We start from the raw sequence: 27,811 nt of genomic DNA on the forward strand, positions 1-27,811 counted from the left end.
ACCCGAGGACGCAGAGCTTGCTGTCCTGCCACGATGGGGCTCGTCGCTCTGGTCCTAACCTCCCTCGCCATTTCCACGGCTTGGGGTGAGTCGTTCTGAAGTGCAAATAGCGGGCGGTCTTTGAGAATCCTTGTGGGGGACCAGGTGGAGGAGAGGCATACGGGGCAAAGCAGTGACAGGCTGCCGGGTCCCGCAGCTGCCGGGTCCCGCAGCTGCCGGGTCCCGCAGCTGCCGGGTCCCGCAGCTGCCGGGTCCCGCAGCTGCCGGGTCCCGCAGCTGCCGGGTCCCGCAGCTGCCGGGTCCCGCAGCTGCCGGGTCCCGCAGCTGCCGGGTCCCGCAGCTGCCGGGTCCCGCAGCTGCCGGGTCCCGCAGCTGCCGGGTCCCGCAGCAGCGCGCTCTGTCAGGACTCTGATAGATAGATAGATAGTGAAGTCGCTCAGTCGTGTCTGACTCTTTGCGACCCCATGAACAGTAGCCAACCAGGCTCCTCCGTCCATGGGATTCTCCAGGCAAGAGCACTGGAGTGGGTTGCCATTTCCTTCTCCAATGCATAAAAGTGAAAAGTGAAAGTGAAGTCGCTGAGTCTTGTCCAGACCCCATGGACTGCAGCCTACCAGGCTCCTCTGTCCATGGGATTTTCCAGGCAAGAGTACTGGAGTGGATTGCCGTTGCCTTCTCCAAAAGTGGGTTAACGGAGTATTAATGTGCACTCTGGAGTCAGTGTGCAGGTTCCCATCCAAGGCAGCGCTCAGTAGCTGTGTACTCTTAGACAAGGGATGTTTCTTTTCTGTGTCTCAGTTTTGCACTTCTAAAATGGGGGTGAGAACTGTATCTACATCATTGCGCTGTTGTAACTGTGAAATGGATTGTTTCTAAAGAGTGTCTGCAACTGGAAAAAGTGAAAAAACAATGATTCATAAGTAAAAGAGTTGTTATAACTTACAGTGTATTAATAGACACTCTGAGATGTGGTAAAGCCCATGGGTCAGGAGCCAATTGCCATCTAAGAGATGCTTTTCCCAGTGTCCCAGAGGAGGGGCCGTGACATCACCTGGTGGGCTCAAAGATGAGGTGTGTCAGGGGCAGAGGAAGAAGGGAGGAATCAGGGCAAGAACTTTATCTTGGTTGGGTGGGTTGGGCTGGATAGGATAAGGGAACTAGCCAATCCCTGCCACACTCTAGGGCTTAGGGAGTGCCCACAACTGTTAGGTACTTTGCCCTGGCGTGATTAGGGCAGGCTGATAGTGGCCATTGTGGGGGGCCTGATAAAGAAGGTGGTTGGGGTTCAGCCTCTGGCAGGCTGGAAGAGAAAGTTCATTCCTATCTCCAGGGATTGGCTAACTCTGGGAGGGGCAGTTCCCCCAGTATCAGCAAGGCTCCGGGTGTCAAAGCATCAGAATACATAGCATAGAAGACATGGTTAATACCAGGGTGCAGCAAGGGACCTCGGAATGCATCTGTACCATTTTATAGATGGAAAAACTGAGGCTCAGATAGGGAAAGGTATGTATCCAAGGTCAGCTGGAAAATCATGCTCTGAATTCTATCCCTGTCTCCTGAGACCAGAGCCAGTGCTCTGACTGTCCAGTCTACACTGGGTTTAATCCTCTTCCTGGTGCTGTGACACTGTGAGAGGCCTGGAACCGAGGGGAGAGCAGAGTAAGAAGCACTCTAGAAGCTGATTACCCCCTTTCTGCTGGTTTATCTGGGTAGAGTCAGTCTATTTCCATCTTTTAAAAATCCATACTGGTGCCCTCCATTTCTTCAGTTACCTCTTTTGTAAAACGGACATATTAACGTTTCCCTAGCGAGGCTTTTGTCATTGGAATGTCCACGTGGCACAACGTACCCAATACACATCCTTACATGTACCTCAAGGGGTAACCGCTGCTGCCACCATTGTTGCCTATGCCTCACAGCACATCATCCACTTTATCACCTTTGCCAGTCGGGCATCTGTCCACTTCACGTCTCTTGAAGGCTATCATCAGATGTGTTTATAAGACCAGATCTGGGTTATTCTTCTCTGTTCTGGCCACATGCTTTGGGGGAGAGGTTGTTGTTTTATCTGTATCTAAAGGGGAACAATTGGGAGGGTGAGAGGCTGGAAATCATTTCCTGTTAGGATGCTTAAACAAACTGCAGCTGTTGAGGACGGACAAGAGAGGACTTGAGAGATGAGTATGAACAGGGGTCAACACGAAGGCCACCTGCCTCATGAAGGTGCAGGATGTCCACAAGCAGGGAGGACCAGGCCTGACGTGGCAACTGCGGGAGACGCATTTGAGCTCAGTGAGAAGGAACTGTCTGCTCCATGGGAATGGGACGGACAGGATGTGACCCCCAGTCTCGCTCTCTCTGATAACCCTGTGAGTTAGGAAGAACAGTTAGCTTCACTCTCCTCACATAAGAAGCAGAGGCTTAGAGAGTTGAGAGGACATTCAAGATCACGTGGCAAAGGTAACAAAGTCCACCCAGAATCCAGTTCAAACCTTCACCACTGACGTGTCCTCACTTCCTCTCAATGTCCAGCAGGGCTGCCACCCTCACCGCCTGTTGTGGACACCGCTCAGGGCAGAGTCCTGGGAAAACATGTCAGCTTAAAAGGATTTGCACAGCCTGTGGGCGTTTTCCTGGGAATTCCTTTTGCCAAGCCTCCTCTTGGATCCTTGAGGTTTGCTCCGCCGCAGCCTGCAGAACCATGGAGCTTCGTGAAGAATACCACCTCTCACCCTCCCATGTAAGCCGGGGGCGTGGCTTTTGGCACCTTTCAGTGGGGATGTTAGTCTCAAAGGGATTCAGGAAGGAGCCAAGGCGATCCTCTGAGGGGCTCATACTTTATTCTGAAATCCCCAAGATAGTGTGGATCCTCACCAGCATTCCAGAATTCTCACAGTACTGTAGAGCCTTTTATTCAACCAATACTTCTGGAGCACCTCCTGTGTGTCAGGCGTGTTCTAGTCTCCTGGGACCCGTCAGTGACCCAAAGAAAGATCCCACCCTCATGCAGCTTGCCTTTGTAGCAGGGAAAAACAGATCCTGAGCAATATGCAAGGTAAAGATTATATAATATGTAAGAATGGGCTAAGTGCTTTGGAATAAAACCAGGAGTTGAGCAGTGGTGTGGGCAGGTCAGAAGTAATGATTCTGTTTATTCTTCTATCTTGATCTTCGATGCAGCTGGGGAGTGAGGTGGGCCAGGAGGTGTGTGGGTGGGGAGTCTTTGGGGTATCGCCAGTTCCTAACTCCCAGGTGTGACTGCTGCCTAGTAAGGAGGAGAGCAATGTTCGGTGTGTCCTAGTCACGGTGTCCACGTTGGGCAAAGAAGTCAAAGTCATGCCCCAGAACGCCTAGGACATCTACATGCTTGGATCTCTGGGGATTTCCAGGATCTGCTTCTTGCCGCTAGTGTCCACCCTTAGGTGAGGTCCAGAACCACCTCATTAACACAGCAAATGATGCGTTTGTCACTTTCTTCACTTAGGAAATTCCTAGGGTTTTAGGAACTCCTTGCAGGAAATGGGAAGACCAAAGATATATTTCTTATTAGATCACAGTATCATATCACACAATACAGATACTTTATTGTTTTTTTAATAATTTAAAAAATTTTGTTTATTAAGTTATTATTGGCTGCGCTAGGTCTTTGTTGCTGCACGTGGGCTTTCCCTAGTTGCAAGGAACAGGGGCTACTCTCTAGTTGAGATGCATGGGCTTCTCTTTGCAGTGGCTTCTCTTGTTGTGAAGCATGGGCTGTAGGGCTCGGACTCAGTCATGGCACACGGGCTTCACTGTCCCGCAGCATGTGAGAGCTTCCCAGATCCCGTGTCCCTGCATTACAAAGCAGACTCTTAGCCATGGACCACCAGGGAAGCCCGATACAGATACTCTGGATGTCTGCTTTGCTCGTTTGTATCATAAACATGGTTATATGTCATTGCATACCACAGCCTGACATTATATTACATTGGGTATTGAGTTATAGTTTATTTACCCAGTCTCTTTTTTGGGACCATTAAGTTCTCCTTGATATTTTTGATAATATAATTAGCACTGTGATGAACATCCTATAGCCAAACCGGTATGCACATTCACAGTAATTGGGGCTGAATCCCAAGAAATGACATTTCTGAGTAAAAGAGTATCATCTTTGGTTAAACTTCCTTCCAGAAATGTCCCAGCTACACTCTTTCCATTAATATATGGGAACTTTCATTCACCAGACCCTAGCCAATGCTTGAGATTATTAAAAAATCTTTTGGCTATTGAGTAGGCAAAATAATAATAATTATTAGCATCATAATTATTTATATAATTTTAGAGTCTATTCTGCATTTATCTCAATACTAGTGATGTTGAACTCTCTTTCCCATTACTTTTTTACTGTATCCTTTTATGAATACTGTATCCCCTTGCCTTGGTGATCTGGGGACAGCTCCCCCAGGATGGAAATCAGGAGGGTCTCTATGGGGCTCTGACAGTCACTTGACAGCTATGTCATCCAAGCACCTCAGGACTGGGGGCCACCATGCCTGCTTTCCGCAAATCTGGAAATGTGGCTTATAAAGTCCTTGGAAACATAAGCAGTGCATAGTCTGACTCTTCATGGCTGTGTGACCTTCAGCAGGTTCTATAACCTCTCTGTGCCTCAGTTTTCTCAACTGTGAAATGGGGATAATAATAGAACCCATATCATGGGTCTGAGCTGAAGATTTTTTAAAATAATTTTATTTATTTTATTGTTTATTTTTGGCTGTGCTGGGTCTTTGATGCTGTGCGGGCTTTGTCTAGTTGCAGACGGCAGGAGCTACTCTCTAGTTGCAGTGCGTGGGCTTCTCATTGCAACGGTGTCTCTGGCCGAGCACCAGCTCCAGGGCGCGCAGGCTTCAGCAGTTGAGGCTCCCAGGCTCTAGAGCACAGACTTAGTAGTTGTGGCTCACAAGCTGAGTTGCCCCGTGGCATGTGGGATCTTCCCGGATCAGGGATCGAACCTGTGTCTCCTGCACTGGCAGGCAGATTCTTTACCACTGAGCCACCAGGGAAGCCCCTGACCTGAAGATTTTGTGGTTGTTCAGTCCATAAGTTATGTCTGAATCTTTGCAACCCCATGGACTGTAGCCCATCAGGCTCCTCTGTCCTCCACTATCTCCTGGACTCAAATTCATCTCCCTTGAGTCAGTGATGCTATCTAACCACCTCATCCTCTGCCACCCCCTTTTCCTCTTGCCTTCAATCTTTCCCAGCATCAAGATCTTTTCCAACAAGTTAACTCTTAGTATCACGTGGCCAAAGTATTGGAGTTTCAGCATCAGCAACAGTCATTCCAATGAATATTCAGGGTTGATTTCCTTTAGGATTGACTGGTTGGATCTCCTTGCAGTCCAAGGGACTTTCAAGAGTCTTCTCCAGCGCCACAATTCAAAAGCATCAATTCCTTAGCCTTCAGCCTTCTTCATGGACCAATTCTCACATCTATACACGACTACTGGAAAAGCCATAGCTTTGACTGTACGGACCTTTGTGGGCAAAGTGATGTCTCTGCTTTTTAATATGCAGTCTAGGTTGGTCATAGCTTTCCTTACAAGTAGCAAGTGTCTTTTAAATATTAAGTATTGCCTGTTACCACTGTTGGATCTTTCAGATCCATTATTTGGGCAATGCATAACACTTGACAAGATGAGCTGACAGAATCTTAGCATGTCAGCGCTGCAAGACCCATATAGAAATCATTCCCCTCACTTAGACATGGCAGACTGGGACCCAGAACAGAGAAGGAACTTGCCCACGGTCACCCGGCATGCAAGTGGCAGAGGCAGAACGAGAACCAAGCTCTCCTAATGTTGCACCACAAATCTTTAGCCCTTGACCTGTTGCATGCCTGAATGACTGCCAACAGAGTGGCTTCTCACCATTTTTGGAAGTCTCCCGTGAACTGGAACTCCTGCTTGACCTGTAGAGGAGCATGAGCACCCTGCACTCGCTATGCAGCAGAGAGACAACTGCAAGCAGGGAATGCAGGAAACGATCCACTTCCAGGCTCATAAGCAGCATCTTCTTGACACAATGCATTCCAAAGTCTCCTGAAAGGGGGAGGTGCCAGGCCTTCTCATTAGTCACTCTCCCCAGAGACCTTGGTGAGCCCTAGAGCCCCCTATTCTGACCCCCCAGGGAGCCTCCTACCCATTCCAGTGTCTGGAATCTGGTAAGACAGCTCTGTTTACAGGCTTAATTCTCCCAGTCCAAGACCTGGCCTCACTACAGGAGACATCTCCTTGGTCAGCTCTGATTGAACATCAGGAGTTCTTCTCTTTCCTTGCCCCTCCCAGGTGCTCCCAAAACGCAATGTTTGAGGAAATGGCCTCAGACCTCCTTAGCAATGGAATGGAGAGCGTTAAGCCTAAATTTTCTGAAGACTGTCTTTACCTAAACATATACACCCCTGCTGACTTGACGAAGAGAAGCAGGCTGCCGGTAAGCGACGGGAACCACTGGGCAAGGCTGGGGTAGACTGGAAGGGGATGAAGGCAGTGTTGGGTGGGGGCGTCTTGGGCCAAGGGTCTTCTGGGGCCCCAGGGCTTTCTTGTGCACCACAGCCAAACCTGACATCAGGGAGCGCAGGTGGCCCACACCTCTGTTTCCCCTCGGCCAGAGTAGGGCCCCTGGCAGAGATTGCTGCACATCTGTAATGCACATTTCATTTTTCCAGGGCCTCTCATGCTAACAGATGGACAAGAAGGATGACTCTTAATTGCTAGATTAGGAATCTGATACCCAGAGAGGGTAAAACATCATTTCCATAAAGTTAGAGCTGGAAGGAATCTTGGAGATAAGCCAACAAATCAACCCTTCCTTTACAGACAGAGAAACTGAGGTCCAGTGAGGGGAAAGCGCGGTCACAGAGTCGGGTTGGCAGGACTGGAGTATGGGGCTCCTGGAACAGCCGGGAGCGCTCTGACACGCGCTAGCACAGAGCCTGTGTGTGGCCTTTCCTCAGCACACAGAGGCTTTCTCTGACAGCTTTCTGGGTTACAGCTTGGGGGGTAGAGCCTGGAGCAACAAGGTTGCCCTTTCCTTTGCCAACTATCAAGATTTTCTTGTAGTTAATTTCACTTCCTAATTGTCTTTGGCCCAGGCTAGTGATTCAGTGAGTCAGCATTTCCAGAATAAATGGAGCCCAGAGACAGGGCAGCCTTCCAGACTCAGGCTAGAGGGTGGGGCTGGTCTGCTAGAAAAGGAGGGGTCATCGGGGGTAGAGACTGGGGTGGCCACGCACACCCAGCCATCTCCCAGGAACATCCTTGGCATGGTGCCCAGATGTGGAGGAGGGTGTCTGAACTTGGGACTAGAAGCTTGAAGAGGTGGGGACATTGGTCAGTCAGGCATTCATTCATTTGCCTGTTACATACTTAGTGCTCCCCCACGTAGCTAGAAGTGGGGGTTAAGAGAAAAGAGGAACGTAAAACTATGACCACACAGCCCCCGCCTTTGAGGATGTGCACCGAGCTGGACTAGATTCTTCAGCAAATCGCTGCTGACCAGCCCCTGGCTCAGTCTGGACTCAAGAGATGACTGCAAACTCAGTCCCTCCACCAGGAGGCAGTCAAGGATCGGAGGTGTTGGAGGAGCAGGGGCTCCGGGAACCTGAGGCTGGAGAACCTCTAGTGTGGACACAGGCTCTGGAACTGCAGAGTCTGGGTGTAAATACTAGTTCTGTCTTTTGCTGCCTGAGAGACCTGGCTCTGTTTCCTCAAATCAGGGATAATCACACATGAGTTTTCAGTGATGAATATGAAGATTTATGGCAGTGTCTGACACAGCACACGAGGCAACTTCCTGATGCATTAGTTACAGTTGAAGGGAAGGAATTCCTCCAGCCCCAACAGCCAACCTACTGCAGCACGGCCATTGGCTGCTGGGTGCTGGGTGGCTCAACATGTGGACTCTGCAACCAGACTGCTTGGGTTCAAGTCCTGCCTCCACTGCCTGGTAGCTGCGTGACCTCAGAGTGGTTAAGTGCCCTCATTTTCCTGTCCATGGAATGGGATAATAGTAGTCCCTCGTTCATGGATGGGTTATTTTTAAATGCTTAAAATAATACTTGGTACATAGTTCATGTATGAGTTCTTCAAAATTTTTGATAACAAAATCATTATAATATTACTTTAGCTATTCTCACTTTCTTGCTATGTGAACTCCTTAAATTTGGGGACGTACATTATGAATGGCCTCAATTCTTACCACAGTCCTTGGCACCTAGTAGGTTTTCAGATCATATTCATCAAATGGCTCAAGAATTCTTGGAGGAGGTGGTTTTTAGGCTGGGCTTTGGAGGATGGATGAGATTTGGGGAGCAGAAGGAGGCAGCCGGAAGGTATATTAAGATGAGGTGCCACCCAGGGCATAGGCTTCTTAACATGATCATTCATTCACTTGAGAAGCTGAATTCGCCACTCAGAAGGTAACTAAGATGAAGCTGAAACAAGCTTCTAGCCAAGGGCTTCTGCATGCTGAGTGTTCTGAGCTGAGTGAGGGTTCCAGGAGTGAGGGTGGCGGGAGTGCTGGGGAGGAGATGATGCTCGAGCCTTGGCTGTTCCCATGATGATGTTCTCAGCATGAAGAGCAGTGAGTGCAGGTGGCACTGGGGCAGGGGAGACAGGCAGGGGCAGCCAGGGTGCCCTGAGTGGGGTGCTGGCCTGGGCCGCAGCTGGAGAATGGGTAGGTGACCAAGCCTGCCTCTGAGGTCTTCCCCAGCTCTGCTTCCTGTAACCCTGTGGTTGCATCCCCCCCTCCAGGTGATGGTGTGGATCCACGGAGGAGCTCTGCTGATGGGAGGAGCGTCAACCTATGACGGGCTGGCCCTCTCTGCCCATGAAAATGTGGTGGTGGTGACCATTCAGTACCGCCTGGGCATCTGGGGCTTCTTCAGGTAAGACCTTGGACTCTCCTGGTGGCACACTGCCCCCAGGGTGGGGGTGCTAGGACCCCACTCTGGTCATGCACGCCCTCAAGGGGCTCCTTGCTAGGCTTCCTGCTAAGACATCTGAGTGCCCCCCTAACTGGGCTCCACCTACCTTCTCGTTCCCCAGCCACCCTGGTGCACTCACTTCTGAGCTCTTACACATAAAACACCCAATCTCGCTGACACACTCCTATTACTCCTACCAAGCCCAACCCAGCTGTCATCTCATCTGAACTGCTTATCCCTTTTCACTCTGCTGCCTGACATGTTGCAGTATCTTCAAGATGACGGTCACCATGCAGCACAGCACTTAGAGGCTCACACATCTTTCCTCCTGGGGAAGTAAATGTATATTACCATATGTGAAATAGATGACCGGTCCAAGCTCAATGCATGAAGCAGGGCACTCAGGGCCGGTGCACTGGGACAACCCAGAGGGATGGATGGGATGGGGAGGGAAGTGGGAGGGGGGTTCAGGATGGGGGACACATGTACACCCATGGCTGATTCATGTCAGTGTATGGCAGAACCCATCACAATATTGTAAAGTAATTAGCCTCCAATTAAAATAAATACATTAATTGTTTTTTAAAAAGGAAGGAGCAGATTCATGTGGGAGCTCCAGGAAGTCTAGTAGGTGAAGGAGCGGGTGCCTGGAGCTGGGAGGTTGTAAGGAGCATCTGACTCCAGGGGACATCTACTGGGAGGAGCCTTGGGCCCACTTACCCCATTTCCTTCCGGGAATTTGGCACATGCATGAGTGAAGGCTTGAGTCTCCTGCGTGGATTCTCTGAGGACAGGAACAGGTTTCCAGCAGGCAGTTACTGAGCTTTTCCCGAATGTACTGGTGCCAGGACCTCTTACCCTGAGATGCTCGAGGGTGGCCCGGGGGAGGGGTGGTCACCTCCCTGAAAAGACCTGTGGGCCGGCGGAGGGTTGTCCCAGGGGAGTCGTGTCCCAGGATGTGTCCCCTTCACGGAGACCCCTCAGCTCTTCCCCCACGGCCCGTGTCTGCTCCCAGTGACAGTGTAACTGCACGTACTCACCCCACTTCCTCTCCCCCGGCCTCTCCTCTGCCACCTGAGCCAGGGTTGCACCCCGACCGTAGCAGATGCTCAGTCAGTAGATGCGGGATGGCTCTGCAGAGCCCTGTAGCAGAGCAGGACAGCAGGAGAGTGAAGACCCCGTGTCAGGGCTGTGGAAGCCCAGTCCTTTCCAGAAGGCTCCCCTGGACCCCTAGCCCCATCTCTGGTCCCCAGGGCCCTGCCGGGACATCTCTGCTCCCAACCCCACCCTGTCCTCTCACTCACAGCACAGGGGACGAGCACAGCCGGGGGAACTGGGGCCACTTGGACCAGGTGGCCGCGCTGCAGTGGGTCCAGGAGAACATTGCCAACTTTGGAGGGGATCCAGGCTCTGTGACCATCTTTGGAGAGTCAGCAGGAGCGGAAAGTGTGTCTGTTCTTGTAAGTCTTCCTGGCCCTGATGTGGCTGCTGTTGGGACCCCTTGCAGACCAGCCCATCTAGTCCTGGGACCTTTACTTCTAAGACCTGCATTCAAGGCTGACCCGACTCTGTGCAGCATCAGATGGTGAAGAGTTAAAGGCCAGACTCCCCTTGGCCCCCAGGAAGCTCAGGGCTCAGCTCAGCCTCCGGGGCCGTAGCTGCAGCCACAGCTGCGACAGACACTCTCTTCCTGTCCTGTGTCTGTTGAGCTCATCCTCTCCTTCTTAATCATTTTAACGTTAGGAGTCGCCTCACTTCTCTTGAGATTAGGGGTGTGTGTAAATGATTAATCAGAGGAGCCAACTTGAGGTTGGTCTGAGTGTCCTTGTCTGACCTGAAGCCAGGCCTACAGTTCAGGAGTCATGAGCACTGGAGGCCCCCTCTGAGGGCCCTGGTGGCTTGTCCATGCCCAGGAGGGAGGGCGGCAGTCTCTGGGGCTGAGGGATGGAGCTGGGCTGGGGAGAAGGAGAAGAAGGGGAGGGATGGGGGATGGGACAGGAACAAGGGACGCAGACAGGACCCGGGAGCGCGGTGTGGGGAATGGGAATGGGGGAGACAGCGAGGGAAGCAAAGCCGGAACGCCAGATTAGAGGGTGCTGGGAGCCGTGGGAAACACTCCAGCTCCCTCACGTTTGAGCACTAGTACTATATTTTTAAAACATGTGGGATCATAGTTGAATATTCAGAGAGAATTTTTTATATTTTATAAAATGGAGAAAAAAGAAAATCATAGATAACCCCCCCCAATAAAAATTCATCCGCAATCCCATTAGCCAGTGATTCTCACCATGGACAGCTTCATTTTTCTAGTCTTTTTTCCATGCTGTTGTGCTGTCCTGTGCTTAGTCGCTCGGTTGTGTCCAACTCTTTGCAACCCCGTGCACTGTAGCCCACCAGGCTCCTCTGTCCATGGAATTCTCCAGGCAAGAATACCGGAGTGGTTGCCATGCCCTCCTCCAGGGGATCTTCCCAATCCAGGGACTGAACCCAGGTCTCTTGCCCTGCAGGCAGATTCTTTACCATTTGAGCCACCAGAACAGCCCTTTTTCCATGAATCCCCCTATCTATCATCTATCTATATCTATGAATTTTTAAACAAAAAAGCTTCCTTTACATTATAGCATATATGTTTCCCTAACCGTTAATTATTATTTATGTTTTGTGTGTATAGTCATTAGTATTTCCTTGTAAGAATGAAAAATACCTTATTTACCCAATGTCATATATTAAAACCTTGTGTTATTTCCACTTTTTAACGTTATAAATAACATGAACAACTTAGAGATTTTTGTTTGCCTCCAGATCATTTTCCTTAAAATAAATCCTGAGTAATGGAAATGGGAAATCAGAACTGTGTGTTTAAATCGACACTAGAAATTTCCAGCTGCCTTTCAGATACTTTGTTGTGATCGGTGCATGCCTCACTCTGCACACCCGGTTCCCTCTAGTGGAGGTTTTCTTGGAGAAGCTGGACCCTCTGGTCAGTCTAGGGAACAAGGTCAGTCAGGTCAAAGAAGGACCTGTCATGTCCACCGAGCCCCATGGTCTCCATGGGAACAGCCCAGGACAGGGCTATGGGTGGGTATAGCTCTTGAAGACCCCACTCCCTGTGAGCATAAACTCCCTTTCTTGCCACTCTCCTCCCAGGTTTTATCTCCTCTGGCCAAGAATCTTTTCCACCGGGCCATCTCAGAGAGTGGTGTTGCCCTTATTCCTGGCCTGGTCAAGAAGGACTCTAAGGCTGAAGCTAAGGTAGGTCTCACACTGGACTGTCCCTACACCGTGCTCTGCTCTGCTGAAGTTGTCAGGGCCCTTTCTTATCACAGGGTCTGGCTGACATCCTCAAAGAGTCATAGAAGTGAGGGTGGCTGACCAGGAAGGGCGAGGACACACCCCGCCCCACCTCCCAGTTCTCCTGCTAATCAAACTGGGGCAGAGAGCAGAAGCACTTGCCAGGGTCAGCCAGTGATGAGGGCAGAGCTGGGCTCGGGCTCGTGACTCTGGACTGCCAGCCCCGGTGCACTTTGCGCTGAACACGCGTCCCAAAGTGCGCCAGGTGTGGTGAGCGGCTGCACAGCGGGCAGCGGCCTGTCATCTGTGTTGCCTCCCTCAGTGTCTGAGTCTGCTGAACTCATTGGCCTCATGTGAGCCTGGAGTGGATTTTCCCTGGGGGCTTGTGACTGGGGTCGGTTCCTGGAGCATTCATTCATTCCATCACTCAACAAGTAGTTTTGATGTAGTCTGACATCTGGCAACCTCTTGAAGCTTCTATTATAATTTAGGAGATAGTCATAATTATACAGCTGCAAAACTTGTAAAATGTCCACCGTGACTAGAGCAATAGAGAAGAGGCACCTGATGTCAAAAGAATCCAAAAGGAGCACTTAGTCCAGTGTGTTGGGAGAAGTTATCAGGAAAGGCTCCTGGCAAAAACTAATGATCAGCGAGTTGAGATGAGAAGGATAAGCAGTAAATTACTTGGTAAGAAAAGAATATCTAGGAAGAGGGAACATCCTGAGCAAGTGTCCTGTGGCAGGAGGAGGTACCTCAAGTGAGAGAGTGAGGAAGGCTGATGTGGCCAGGGCAGAAAGTGCAAACAGGACCTGGAAAGAGCTGAGGATGGGGCCATTGGCAGGGCCACGCTACATAGGACCTAGTGGGGACTTTGCCTTTATTTGGAGAATGTTAGGAAGACAGGGAAGGGTGAGCAACACGAAGGCCCTGCTGAGGAGTGTGCCTTAGAGTCAGTGATGTAGAGCGTTTTGGCCGGGCTGGTTTGCTGGAGGGGTGGGGCCAGCAGCCACACTTAAAGGGAGGAATCTGAGACAGTGACGGAATCGAAGATTCTGATTCTTGCCCTCCCTCCCTCTCTCTCTCTCCCCACTCTGTCCACTCCTTACGGTCATTTCATTTATTTAGCAAACATCTCCTGAGCCCTGATTGCATGTCAGACCCTGGACCCGTCTCCAGGCAGCCGTGCACACTCTCCAGTGCCCCACCATCCTGGCACCTGACTTCTCTGCTGCGTCTTCCCCCCAGCTTACTTTGCCAGTGACTGGCCTGAGGCCACATGGCTGTTACTTGGATGAGCCAAGATTTGAAATTAGACAGTGGGATTGTGGATTCCACATTTTTAAGCTCCATTCCATGATACCTCTCTTCAGTTTCAAGGATACTGTGCCCATTTTAACAGACATAAAGTAACAGAGCAGAGGCTGTATCATTGGCATGCCTGGGACCCAGGACCCACACAAACTGATCTGGAGCATTTTCTTTTTCTTTCTTCTTCTTCTTTTTCTTTCTTTCTTTCTTTTTTTTTTTTTTTTAGTGTTTTAAACTTTAATTTTATTATTATTTTTTAAAATCATGTATTTATTTCTGACTGTGCTGGGTGTTTGTTGCTGTGTGCAGGCTTTCTCTCGTTGTGGTGCACAGGCTTCTCACTGTGGTGGGTTCTCTTGTTACGGAGCATGGGGTGTGGGGTGCAGGGGCTTCAGTGGTTGTGGTGCGGGGCTTTAGTTGCCCCGCAGCAGATGGAATCCTCCCAGACCAGGGATCAAACCCGGATCCCCTGCACTGGCAGGCAGATTCTTAACCCCTGGGCTACCAGGGAAGTCCTGGTCTGGGGTGTTTTCTGCTACCACGGGCTGCCTTTAGAAACTGAGGCTGGGACAGAACACCTCGGTACTGATGGAGGGAAAGGCATGGCTCTTGAATTCTACTGTCATCTGTGATCTCTACAGCAAATTGCTGCCTTTGCTGGGTGTAAAACCATCACCTCGGCTGTCCTTGTTCACTGCCTGCGCCAGAAGACGGAGGACGAGCTCTTGGAGGTAACACAGAAGATGGTAAGTGCATCCATTCTCTTGGAAAAACAAGCCCCTGAACCTGGAAACCTGACTCCAGGCTTCACCATTTCAGCTTCAGTCCTCTTGCCCTAGAAAAATTACCTGGGACAGTTTCTCACCTCCCAGGAGCAGTGTCAGCCTCTGGATCTGAATGGGGAACTGTTTGTCTTTATTATTATGGAATATCTCAAACTTTAGCAAAGTCAAAAAAAGAACATAACGAACAGTTAATAATCCTCTAGATCTATCAAAACTTTTTTTTCTATTCTCATTTTTAGATATATTTTTAAAAATTAAATATCATATATTTCAGAGGTAACTACCATCCTGAACTTTAGGGACAGAAATATGAAAACCAAATATTTTTGGAAAGATTATCACTTTTTATCTTAGTTAGCTTAGAAACCATTTCATTTTTAAGCCAATGGTGGGCCACTTTTCTAGATTTTTTAAGACTCTGCCTCAGTTGTTATTCTAGGAAAACTATACATCAACCCATTAATCTATCCAACCATCCATCCATTTACTCATCTGTCTTATTATTCCTCTATCCAGTCCACAAATCCATTCAAAACTTTTCATTCATCTATTATTAATTATCCATGCACCACACCAATATTGTCACTCCATCATCCATCCCTCCAAATCAGTGATCCACCCATCACCCATCTCCATGTATCCACTTGTCCATCTGACTCACCAGTACTCCGCGTACTGACCACTTCATCCATCCATGTGTCTATGTGAAGTGTGTGTGTGTGGCGGGGAGGGGTGGTAACAGCGAGGGTGATGCAAACGTGGATCGGACATATAATCCCTGCTCACAAGGAACTTTCCAGGGAGAAACACACCCACGTACTTTGTGGGGTCTGTGTGGTAGGAAGACAGAGAGGGGAAGTATTTGTTATACTAAGCAAGGATGCTTCACAGAGAAGGTGACCTGTGAGGCTTGATGGATGTCTGCGGCAGCGTGTCATCACAGAGAAGCCGCAGCAGGATGGACACCCAGAAATATAGCACCTGGGCCAATAGGAACTATCCTTTCTGTCGGGGAGGGTTTGAAAGAAAGCCCAGAGTAACCTGAGCACCTGGGCTCTCTGTCTGGACTCTGGAGGGTATTCCTGAACCCCCAGCAACAAGTCTCTGACACTGGACTCTGAGCCCTTTCCAGTGTGGCCTTGGGACTTAGATCCTGGCTTCTCAGGCTCACATGATGTGACCTATATGTTCAAAGAATGAAAACACAACTGCTTTCTAATGCCTGAAAGGATGTAAATTTATTTCAGCACCTCTCAATGTGGCCCAAGAGGTCCAGTTTATACAGGGAGAATTGGTAACTTTGGTAAAACCCGGAGCCTCTATAATCCTCCTGAGTTTTCTGAGATCATGTGGAAGTGTTTCCATGATTACCTTCTCACCCTAATACACACACATAGACACACACACGCATGACACACGCACCTGGATTGCAGGGCTACAACACGTAATGGAGAGACCATTTTTGGTGACCTCATACATGCTGGTCAGGCCTGTTAGCTACAGTATAACAATAAAGTCAGTACAATCCTGATAAACTTACAGCAAGGAGCATTTTCAGTGGGTTTGTATGAGTCAGGATTTTCTAATGCAAGGTGAGGAAGCTCATCTCACAGTGCTTTGAGGAGAGAGAGGAGTATGCTGGGACAGAATCTTTCGGTAACTTCCTGACAAGCCCAGGAGGTGATGGTTTCAGGCGTGGCTGGATCTGGATGCACGTATGATGCGATTAAGACTCTGTCTCTATCCTTCAGCTTTTCCCTTCCTGTGTTGGCTTCACTCTTAGGCAGCTCTGGCCCCTAGGGAAGTTAAACAACCATGCTCTAGTCTCATATCCTATCTGCCTAGAAACCCCCTTTCCCAATAACTCCAGTAAAAGTTTTGGGTAAACTCTATTGAACTAATGTGGGCACATGTCCACCCCTGAAGTAGTCCCTGTATTCAGGGATTTGGTGCACCTGAGGCCACATACAGATGCCTGGAATCATGGAGTGAGAGCGGGAACAGGGGGTCCCCCAACAGAAAATCGGGGTTCTGTTGCCTGGAGGAAGAAGAAGGGGAAATGGGTGGAGGGCAGGGCAGGCACCAGCAGCAGTGCCCTGCAGCGCCCCCTCGCCCACCCCACCCTGCTCACTGTGCTGGTGCCTGGGGGAGGGTGTCCTGCCCGCTTCCTCTCAGCCCAGCCAGGGTGGCGCCAGGAGGGAGCACTTGGTACCTTTTGGCACAGCTCACAGAGGTCAGCTTTCCTCCCAGGAAGCCTCCTCACCACAACCTCTGTCTTTGTCTTCACAGAACTTTTTCACTCTTGATTTCTTGGGAGACCCAACAAAGGTAAGGACCTTTGGCTTCTTAATTATGGGTTTGAAGTCTTGACACCCTTAAGTTCCACTTACATATGAATGACAGGAATTCTCCCATGCAAAGCCATAGCAGCTCCTTGTGTTTACCCTGCTGACCCCGGAGAGAGATAGAGTACTGTCTGGGTGGCCCCAGGAGGAGACCAGTCATCAGACCAGAACCCAGTACCCCGACCCCCAGGCCAGTGCTCTCCATCATCAACTCTGTGTCCCTGTCCCCAGCCAGCCCCTGGTCTTGTTTACATCCCTAAAATGCCCTGTTGGGAGAAGGTGAGCGAGAAACCTCCACTGTGAGGAGTGGAGATGACTGGGTAAGGAGCTCTTGAGGAGCCTTCACGAGGAGCCTGGATCGTCTCCTGGGGGGTTTCAGGTTGACGGACTGTGCAAGTCGCACTGTTTGCAGGGATGTGGGGAAAGGAGCCACGAAATTCAGTCCTCAGGACACCACCCTCCTCCCAGCCCTGTGGGAAACTCCAGCAGCAGCCTCCCATCTCCCTAGTCTCCTCCCACCTTCGAACGCTTCCCTTCACCAGGTTCTGATGGCATTACTTCTGTGGCATCTAAGTCCTGGCCTCTCTGCAGACTCCCTGGGGAGTCTCACCTTAAAAGGTGTAGAGAGGATCAAATGAGACTTAGTCACTCAACAAAGTCTTTTTTTTTTTTAAAGTATAGTTGATTTGCAGTGTTGGGCTGGTTTCTGGTATATAGTGAAATGATTCAGTTTTACATATATATACACAATCTTTGTAATATTATTTTCCATTACGGTTTATTGCAGGATATCGAATATGGCTCCCCCTGAAGGGTCTTGTTGCTTATCTGTTTTACATAGAGAAATTTGTATCTGCTAACCCCAAACTCCTAATTCATCCCTGCTCGACCCCTTTTCCCCTTTGGTAACCATAGTCTGCTTTCTGTGAGTCTGTTTTGTTTTGTAGATAAGTTCATTTGTGTCATATTTTAGATTCCACATATAAGTGATATCATACAGCATTAGTCCTGCTCTTTCTGACTTACTTCACCTAGTATGGTAATCTCTGGGGCCATCCATGTTACTGCAGATGGCATTGTTTCATCCTTTTTCATGGCTGAGCAATATTCCATCACATGTTCTTTACCCATTTATCTGTCGATGGACATTTAGATTGCTTTCATTTCTTGCCTACTGTAAATAGGGCTGTTGTGAACATTGAGATGCATGTGTCTTTTTGAATTAGAGTTTTCTCTGGATATATGCCTGGGATTGGGATTGCAGGGTCATATAATAATGATATTTTTAGCTTTTTAAGGAACCTCCATACCGTTCTCCATGGTGGCTGGACAAATTTATATTCCCAGTGTAGGAGGGTTCCCTTTTCTTCACAGAGATCAGACAAGGAGCTACATTTTTTGTCTTTTTGTTTCATCTCTAAATCCAGTAATGTATCTTTTCGTGGTCCTAGTTAGTGCCAGCTTTTGCGTTCTTGAGTTTTGTGCTGTCAGTGTTGCTGTTTAAAATAATCCCCGAGCACAGACAGAAGGGCTGTCTGGTGGGCCAAAGTGCAGGCAGCCTACGATGTGTCTGACTTGTGAGAAATACGAGTATTAGACAAACGGCCTTCAGGCATGGATGACAGTGCTGCTGGTCAAGAATTCAGTGTTAATGGATCGACAACGCAGAGCATCCAGAATAAGGAAAAGACTATTTGTCGATCAGTTCGGTGAGCTGGTTAGGAATATGCTAAAGTAACATCTGTGGCATGTGACGAAGCCATGGGAAACAAGCTATGTTTGTGACTTTATGAGATGAAGGCGGATTTTTTTAAAAAAGCGTAGTGGGCGGCACTGTTGAGGCTGATGGCCAAGGGATTTACAGCCGCATCACCCAGGGAACCACTGAGTCCTCGGTGGCTGTTGGTTTCTTCCCAGCTCATTTTTTTATTGTTCGTTTATTTTCGGCTGTGCTGTGTCTTCACCCCTGCACGGGCTCTGCTCTAGTTGCAGCGTCGGGGTCTACTCTAGCTGTGGTGTGCAGGCTTCTCATTGCTGGGGCTTCTCTTGTTGTGGAGCACAGGCTCGAGGCACACGGCAGCAGCTGGGCTTAGTTGCCCCGAGGCCTGTGGAATCTTCCCAGACCAGGGATTGAACCCCATGTCCCCTGCATTGGCAGACAGTCTCTTAACTGGGGGACTACCAGGGAAGTCCGTCACAGTAACTTTTTAGAGCTTAAGTACCACAAATATTGAGAGCTGAATGAGACTGGAAAGAGACATAGATATATACATATATATATAATTCAAATATATGCACATATTATATATTTTTATACCAAATTGACTGAAGAACTTTCCCCATCACCTGACCACTGCTGTCCCCTGGTCAGAGTTCTACCCTCTGGGGTCCACAGAGTTATCCCTCCTGGTTAGGACTCAGGTGTGTGATAATGGTTGTGAGCTCCGGCTGGTGGAGACGGGGATGCGGGTGTGACCTGGAAGGGGAGGCACAGACAATACTCTGCCCTCTTCCCCAGACCTATCCTTTCCTGCCCACCGTGGTTGACGGAGTGGTGCTGCCAAAGATGCCAAAAGAGATGCTGGCTGAAAAGAACTTCAACACCGTTCCATACATCGTCGGAATCAACAAGCAAGAGTTTGGCTGGATTATTCCACTGGTGAGAAAGCGCAGGCCTTGTAGACTTGGCTCCCATCACATCACCCTCCCGTCTGTGGTCACAGACCTCTCTCTGGGACCAGGCCAGCTGTCCCCTTCATACAAGTTGATATGTCCATGGAAACCATTTCTTATGGTCCACACTGTCATCTGGGTGGTGCAGTTCTGGGGACCCATGTCCCCACACACTCTGTGATTGTCCTCCCATCTATGAATCCTGAAATGTCGGTTCCAGGAGGGCTGATAGAGATCATCATTGGGCAGATGAAAAACCCAAGGCCTGGGCAGGGCAAGGGGCTCAGGAGTTATGGAGAGTGGGGTCTGGAACCTGCAGCCTCTCACCTCAGGCTTGCTGCTTTCATGCTTTCTCCATAAATTACCCCCGCCTCACCCATGCTCTCCCTCATCTCACTGGAAAGAGTGGGAGGAGCCTGCTTCCCCGAGTTAAAATTGACTTCTAAAAGTTTTCTGACAGAGATAAACAAAGCCAGACACTAGGTGAAGTGGTAACAGATTTGATTCAGTTACACCCCTGCTAGAGGGAAATGATCCATTGTGAACTGAACCCAATCCCTGAAATGAAAGCCTGGAGCTTATTTAAGGAGTGGGTGGGAGTGAGGTGGGGTGGGGTGGATCGTCCGTGTGACTGGACTACCTACTTGGATTTGTTAGCTGGCATTATCTGGAGAAGAAACAAACCTCTGTCTTTACAACAGGAGGCAGCGGTGTAAGTAGAATCAGGCCCCCACTGAAGTTAGGCCTTTATCATCTCACAGGGACTGGAGGAGAGAGCGAGAATTATCCCCTGGATGTTTGTTTTTCATAGAGATGGCTCTTAGGTCCTTGAGGAAACAGCTTTGGGTGGTAGATTTACATGTAAAGGGACAAAGAAAAGATTTATAGTTACAAGAATTCTAAAGTAACTGCTCTAAGAGGGAGTTCAGGGACCTACCGCCCTATCACTGCGCTTTGGCTGAAACAAACAGTAAAATCTGCTGGCAGCCCAGAGCTCTTGAAGGGGGCCTGCAGTCATCCCGGGGACATGGCCTTAAGCCTCCTTTAGCTGTCCTGGAGTTTGGTCAAGTCTCTTAGGGCTGAGTTTTAATAGAGTTGTTATGTGCAGAGTTCTGCGGTTCTTCAGAATGACTTCCAAGGTTAGACCAAAGGACAAAAGTCATAATGGCAGGATTGGGGGCTTTCTCAGTTATGTGACTAGCAAATCTGCCTGTAAAGCCCCTGGGTCGGGAAGATCGCCTGGAGAAGTGAATGGCTACGCATACTCTGGTATTCTTGCCTGGAGAATTCCACAAACAGAGAAGCCTGGTGGGCTACAGTTGATGGGGTCGCAAAGAGTCAGACATGACTGAGCTACTGAGACTTCCACTCTTTTTTTTACAGTTATCTGACACAGGTGGGGTATTTGTGGGGTCCGTGTCATCTGCCCCAGAGCCCTTCACTTCAACACTGGGCTGGCCGAAATCTTCCCTCTCTGTCTTGACCACTCTGGGGACTCCAACTGTTTGTGTGTGTGTGTGTCTAAACACACACACATACACACCAGACTAGGACAGCGTCCCATAACAATTGCATTATCCCCTTTACCCTCCTTGGTCTCTGGATATGAAAGTCCACTTGAGTCCAAAACTCATCCAAAACCCATGCCCAACAAACGCATGATGAAGTGACCTTCAGCCTCCATTTAGTTTGGTCTGTTGGTCACTTTGGTTTTTCCTGCTATTTCCTGATGATTTCACAACTGCTTAACCTTTGTTTTAACAGCTCATGGGCTTCCCACTCTCTGCAGGCAAGATGGACCAGGAGATGGCCACGTCACTCGTGTGGAAGTCCTACCCCATCCTTGTAAGACTCAAATCACGGAAACTGGCTGAGCACCAAAGATGAGCAGGGGGTTGTTCCCAATTGCAGAGCAGCTAATGGCAAAATGAAGACTGGAGCTAGGGATGGGGGAGTTTAGCTCCTATTTTTCTGCCTTTCCACCTCAGCACCAGGGGTAGACGGGAGTGGCGGCATGGGGCCTGAGAGGTTCACCATTAACGCAAGCCTTCCTCGCTGTCTGGGGAAGCCAGGGCTGTTCACTAGGGCTTGGTGGTCACCATACCTTTTGATCTATTTCAGAACATCCCTGAGGAACTGGCTCCAGTGGTCACTGACAAGTATTTAGGAGGGACACAAGACCCTGCCCAAAAGGAAGACCTGCTCCTGGACTTGATTGGAGATGGGTTGTTTGGTGTCCCATCTGTGAACACGGCCCGTTACCACAGAGGTGAGTCTTCGTCATTGTACAGGAGAGAGACACTGACCCCACCCGCTTCACACTGTATTCTGTCTTAACCCTCAGCATAGAAAGATATAAGAAACTTCAAGATCCATTCCAGATAGCCGGGGGCGGGGCACTGTCCTATTTTGGTTTCCACCAGAAGCAGACTCTGAGAAAGGATTGAAATGCAGGCAGTGTATCTGGGGGTGACCCCAGGTAACCCTGGTAGAGGAGTAGAGAAGTGACAGGAATGGAGAAGGAAGTCAGTCTACCCTGTGCTGCCAAGCGAGTGTCCGCCATGGACACCTGGAGCTGGGAAACCAGCAGAAGACACGGCTCAGGGTTTTCCCCAGTCAGCGGCAAGAGAGCTGGGCTATTTATCCTCCAGCTTTGATGAGTCATCAGTTGAAGGCTGTTCCCAAGGGCAGTTAATTCCCTGGTGCTTTGATCTGCTGTACATGTGGGCAGAGTGGTCTCTGGCTGCCGAAGACCTCAGGCAAAGAGCTCCAGATGCAGGAGCTGGAACTCTGGCCAGTGTGCCCAGAAGCAGGGGACATGGGGAGACACCAACAGTCTCTGCCCCGGGGTCCCTCACCTGAACTACAGTAGTCTGTGGGGCCACAGGGCAAATATTGGCGGTTTTGTCTTAGAAGCCTTCCAAGGTCAGAGATAGCTTCAAACTAGTTTGTTAACTTGTGGAGCTGGAGATAGCATGAGGCCACATGTCGGATCAGGAATGTTGTCTGGGACCAAGAAAACCCAAAGGACGGAGCAGAGGGAGGTATGGGGCAAGTGGGCTGGAGAATGTTGATGTCTGCAGCTGGCCTTGTTCCATGCCAGTGTGTGCGGGGTCTATCGCAGGACCTTTCAGCATATCCCAAGACTGTGTGTGAGGGGGCCCTAGGGGCATGGGGCCAAGGATGGAGGAACTCACATGGACAGGAGGTGTCCTTTTGGAGTGCCTTGCTGAGGTCCTCACAGGACCCTCCCTTTCAAGGAGCTATCTGTCATCTAGTCTGCAAGGCAGGACGTGGGTCTCTGACCCAGATCACTCTTTCTAACCATGCTAGAAGGGTTTTAGAATTTGGGACTCTATGCGCATAATAAAAAGTAGCTACAGCTGACCTACCAGGTCCCCCCAGTTCAACACAGTCATGGATAGGTTCTGGTTACCCTTCCTCCTCCCTAGGGTCTGGATAAAGCTCTTCAGCCAGGGGCGGCCTGGGGTCAGAACTGTTCTTTCACAGACGTGGTCTTGTCTCTCCATACATGTGGTTTCCTCTGCTTCATTGTCTGTTGACCCAGTCATCTTGGATGTGTCAGGACGTGTCAGACCCGCATCAGAGTAATTTTTGCTTGGAATTCCCAGGCTTTATCAACATTATGCTTTCCTTTTTTAAACTTTTTGTACTTGTCTTAAGTCTTTTTTTATACAGAAGAGAACTTATTCTGAATATAAAAATTAACATCTTACAGTTGTAGAATATTTTGAAAATACGGAAACACATAGTCAAATTTCTAGTCAAAGCTAGCTCTGACCTTGGAAGCCTTCAAAGTTCATAGAAATATCTGCTATAAATTTTTGACGTATTTTCTTCATTAATCTTCCCATGTCTTACATATAATTTAAATATTAATTTTATATTGTGTTTTTTTTTCATGGAATCCTATATGGTAAGCATTTCCTCAATGTCAATGAAAACTCATAAAAAGCATCCATTATCTCATGGAATAATACATTAAAATTTACTTTAGTATTCCTGTCCTATTGGATATTGAGGCAGGCTGACCGTACTTTGATGCTGTAAAACATTATGCTCAGCCTTATGTGCATATATCTTTAACCAAATCTCTGATGATTTTTTTTTTTTAGATTTGGTTACTAAAGGTTTAATTACTAGGCTAGCTTGTAGGACCATTTTAAAGTTCTTGATACATACTGTGAAATTCCTTCCAGTATATAAGAATGAATATTTCTTAATTCCTTCATTAAGATACTCAGATTAAAAAATAAAAATAATGCTGCCAATTTCATAAGCCCCTCCTTACCAAATAAAGAAAAAAGAACCTCACACTGTTTAAATTTGTGTATTTTTTATTGCTAGCTCTTTCCTTCCCTCTGCTTTTCTTATTGTTCCTAAATGTTATTATTCAAACCTGTGCCCTACTTATTCTTTTGAAGACTTGGGTTGTGGTTGTAGGAATTTAATAAATCTCAGAAGTTTAAGGCAGAAATTTTAAAAAGAAAAAAATAAACAAATATATCTTTTGGGCAACATGCTCCCAAAAATAATTTCTCCCATTCATGAAAGTTCTTTCCCCTATGGTTGGATCATGAGTTCTTTCTAAAACTTTAAAATGGCAGAGCCAAGGTTAAAGCCCCTTCTTACGGCATTCTCTGCTTGACCCTGAAGTAAGGTAATGTGAAGTGACCCTCGTATCCGACTCTTGCGACCCCATGGACTGTAGCCTACCAGGCTCCTCTGTCCATGGGGTTTTCCAGGCGAGAGTACTGGAGTGGGGTGCCATTTCCTTCTCCAGGGGATCTTCCCACCCAGGGATTGAACCCGGGTCTTCAGCATTGCACACAGATACTTTACCATCTGAACCACCAGGGAAGCCCCCAGCCTTGAAGCAACTGTTTAATAAGTGGCCTGTGGGACCACAGAGGATTGCTTCTTCCAAAAACCACCTCTTGCTAAACCAAAGTGCAAAGATGGGAGATGAGGGAGGCAATTAAATTGTTTTACATCCTCCTGTTGGGATGGCATATATTGTTAAACTACTTTGTGGGGAAATTTTAATGATGTGAAGCAATCATTATGGTCATATGTGATAACACATAATTATCAATAGTGTCATAGTTTCATATGCAGAAATGGAATAAGTTCTGAAATATTAACGGAGGTTTCTCTGAGCAGTGCGATTATAAGTGATCGTTTTGTTCATTTTCCTTTTTTTTTTTTTGGCATTTTCCAAATGTGATAGTATATCCAAGGAAGGGAGGCAATGCTGTGATATCTCCCCACCAGTCTGCCCTGGGGCCTGACCCTTCCGCATTAGAGTCACTGGCTGTGGCATAACTATCAATGCAAAGCACAGAAGTCCCCAGGTAGGGGACCCACGAGTTAGCCCTGAAGGAGCAAGTTGGACATCTCTCCTGAAGCATCAGCAGGAAAACTGACATCTTCTTGGGGCTTCAAGAGGGGGTGGAGAGAGAGGAGAGGAGAGGGAAGGAGAGAGGCCAGGAGAGAGGGTCTGTCCCTTTCCTCAGCCCCTTCTCCCTTCCGCCACTGCACACTTCCTGGGCCAGGCAGGAAGCAAGGCACATAAGAGGACGGACACAAAGGATAGGAAATGCCAGACTGAGGTTTCCTGAGACGCGGGAGCAAACTTTCCCCTCTCTGCATAGGTTTGTATTTAAATCTGCACTCTCAGGCTCACACATTGAATTTACTTCACTCTTCTTGGAATACACGTGAAAATCAGTGGAAAGGTTCAAAAATAGACATAATGGAAGACAGCTGTCAGGCTGCAGGTATTCTCAAAGGAGATGAAGACTAGCCTGTTAGCGATGAAATGCAATAAAGTGTGTGTGTATGGACGTCCTTGTGCATGGGTGATCAAAAGGGGCTGATATGAACTGACCCAGTGCCCCTATATTTATTTAGAATGGAGCTACTCAAGATTTGAACATTCATTCATTCACTCTTCACTTACTCATTCAATAAATACCCAGCTCAAATCTTTTTCCACCTCTCCCAACTATGCACCCTTAAGCAAGTGATGAAATTTTTCCAAAATTTTTCATGTGCTCATAACCAGGGGCTTCCTGTAGGAACACACAAGGTTGGCACACAGTTGGTTCTCACAATGGGCAGCTGCTATTAATACTGTTGTTGTTCACTCAGGACTAGGCATGCCCCCAATTTCCTGATTGCTCACAGCCCCGTGGAGACCTTGATACCATCAAGTGTGCGTCTGCTGAAATGAACCGTGTATGAATCCTTGTTTCCCAGATGCTGGAGTCCCGACCTACATGTACGAGTTTCAGTATCGCCCAAGCTTCTCACCAGAGGTGAAACCCAAGACAGTGATAGGGGACCACGGGGATGAAGTCTTCTCTGTCTTCGGGATTCCAGTTTTGCAAGGTGATGGCCCTTTGGTGACTATAAACTTGGAGTTAGGAGATCCGGGTTCAAGTTTATTTGGTGACCTTGGGCAGGTTCCTCCTTCTCTGCAGGTCTTACTTTCCTGAATTCACCATAACAGGATGGAAGGACAAAGGTCCCAACCATTCTCTTGCTCTAATGAACCTGATGGAGAATGCGCATCCTTGTGCCCTAACCCATGGTCGCTCGAAGAATCCAGACCTGGGCATCAGCAAGACGGGAGCTGGGTCACCCGCAGGGCCCTGCTCAGGGCTAGAAGGCCACCACTCACTCTGCCCTCACAAGAACACATCAGAATGTGCGTGAGGGTGAAGTTAGAGTTGTTATTAACCTGGAATCAGGACTAACGTGTGTCTGCCTATCCAATCATCTATCTGTCTAAAACTCATATTTTTTAATATCATAATATATCTAGGTGTGTAATATTAAAAAAAAAAAGTCACAGATGTCTTCAATGCCTTAACCATTAGCAATTACAGACAAATTGTGTCTGACACATCGCAGAAATGTTCGTTACACCCAATGCCTCTGGGCATTTCCTGGTTGGGTGGCTTTTGCGGGATCTTGCAGCTTGGTTATTTTCCAGATTCTGTGAAAATGTGTGTGGATCAAGAACACCGAGAAAAGACCCAAAGGAGAGCATCCTGGGAGTGGGGTTACTCTAGCAGCAACCCTGGGGTGTGTCCCTGAAACACTGAAGGCGGAAGGGCAGTCGGGTGGGTGCAGAAGACAAGGCAGTCAGCTTATGGATCGACTGCAGCCCTTCACTGAGCCCAGCCTCAGTCGGTAACTGTCAAGTTTGAAGTCCACTTGTGTTTCCCAAGATCTTCTTAGAATGCAGGCTTAGACTCAGTAGGTCTGGAGTAAGACCCCCATTTCTGAATCTGTTAACAATTTCTCAAGTGCTGCTACTGCCCATGAACCACTCTTTGAGCAGCACTGGCTTTGTCTCCTCCCCACAGATGGTGCCTCAGAAGAAGAGATCAATCTCAGCAAGATGATGATGAAATTCTGGGCCAACTTTGCTCGGAATGGGTGAGCTGCTGGCAGACATGGAGCGGGGTTGGGCTTGTCTGTTGGGTGGGGGGAGCTTCCAACATGTGATGGTCAAACGCCCTGCCCTGTGACCTCTGAGATGAGAGCTCCCCATGATAGATTGGTTGCCCAGGACATGGTCAGCCTCCTATCTCTGGAGGCATATGAGCCTTTGGCAGAAATGAAGCCAGGGGGTCCCTGATAATCTAAGAGGTCTAAGACCATACAGCAGCTTTGGGGAATTTCTGTTTGATTTTGTTCTAGGAACCCCAATGGGAAGGGGCTTCCCCACTGGCCAGCGTATGACCAGAAAGAAGGGTACCTTCAGATTGGTGTCAACACTCGGGCAGCTGAGAAGCTGAAAAGTGAGAAAGTGGCTTTCTGGAACGAGCTTCTGTCCCAGGAGGCAGCAAAGAAGGTCCCACAATCAAAACATGTTGAGCTGTAAACGGGGGTTTCTCTAGAAGTGTTTGTGTGCCAAAGAGGTGTCTTATTGTGGAGGCTGAGGAATTATCCAGTGGGAGTGGCAGAGGTCCGGGAGGGGGAGTTTCTGTTTCTGTGGCCTCAATTTGGAAATAAATGTTCTTTTGGAGACCAAGTCAATGTCTTTGTCTTGCGCTGAAATAAAGTCATCCTCCTCAGTGAGAGAAGGATGAAGACAGTGGGCACCATTGGCAGGAAGGTGCTCTGGCCATTCTGGCTTGACCTCTGGACGTGCAGAGTGGAGCGGGCTGGGCCCTGGGAGGTGCTGAGGGGGCCGCTGCATTGCTCCATGCCTCTGGGACATCCACAACTCCAGTGAGAGGATGTGGGAGACCAGAGTGCCGTGTCCCCCTCCTCCTTGCGGAGCTGCCTGTAGAGATGGAGGCGACACAGACTGAGGATGTCCTGGAGTGGGAAAGAGGGGGACTGGGCATGGCGACATGTGGCATGGCTGCCTGGCCCTTACTGGCCCTCCCACAGGTCTACAC

At 48.8% G+C, this 27,811-nt stretch overlaps 1 protein-coding gene across 2 annotated transcripts; it reads left to right on the forward strand.

Annotated features, from left to right (window-relative positions):
* Positions 1–27,416, forward strand: LOC138096568 (liver carboxylesterase-like). Of its 2 annotated transcripts, none has more exons than XM_068992819.1 (14): positions 1–85; positions 2,533–2,740; positions 6,327–6,471; positions 8,793–8,926; positions 10,272–10,425; positions 12,113–12,217; positions 14,209–14,313; positions 16,642–16,680; positions 19,216–19,356; positions 21,135–21,215; positions 21,492–21,639; positions 25,653–25,784; positions 26,768–26,840; positions 27,105–27,416. In XM_068992819.1, the coding sequence occupies exons 1-14, from the start codon at positions 34–36 to the stop codon at positions 27,286–27,288; spliced, it is 1,701 nt and encodes a 566-aa protein (XP_068848920.1). In that variant the 5' UTR covers positions 1–33; the 3' UTR covers positions 27,289–27,416. The 2 variants fall into 2 exon arrangements, with proteins under 2 accessions (XP_068848920.1, XP_068848921.1); XM_068992820.1 differs by having other exon boundaries at positions 3–85; positions 2,536–2,740.
* The last annotated feature ends 395 nt before the right edge of the window (positions 27,417–27,811 follow it).

The sequence above is a fragment of the Capricornis sumatraensis genome, chromosome 20, assembly GCF_032405125.1.
Source record: "Capricornis sumatraensis isolate serow.1 chromosome 20, serow.2, whole genome shotgun sequence".
Classification (NCBI taxonomy): Eukaryota; Metazoa; Chordata; class Mammalia; order Artiodactyla; family Bovidae; genus Capricornis; species Capricornis sumatraensis.

What these genes read in the sequence shown, in the direction of transcription:
- LOC138096568 (XM_068992819.1), top strand. Translation starts at nt 34, where the DNA reads ATGGGGCTCGTCGCTCTGGTCCTAACCTCCCTCGCCATTTCCACGGCT. An exon ending in CGCCATTTCCACGGCTTGGG is followed by an intron (nt 86 to 2,532) that starts GTGAGTCGTTCT and finishes CTCAATGTCCAG; the next exon opens with CAGGGCTGCCACCCTCACCG. An exon ending in TGGAGGTAACACAGAAGATG is followed by an intron (nt 14,314 to 16,641) that starts GTAAGTGCATCC and finishes TTGTCTTCACAG; the next exon opens with AACTTTTTCACTCTTGATTT.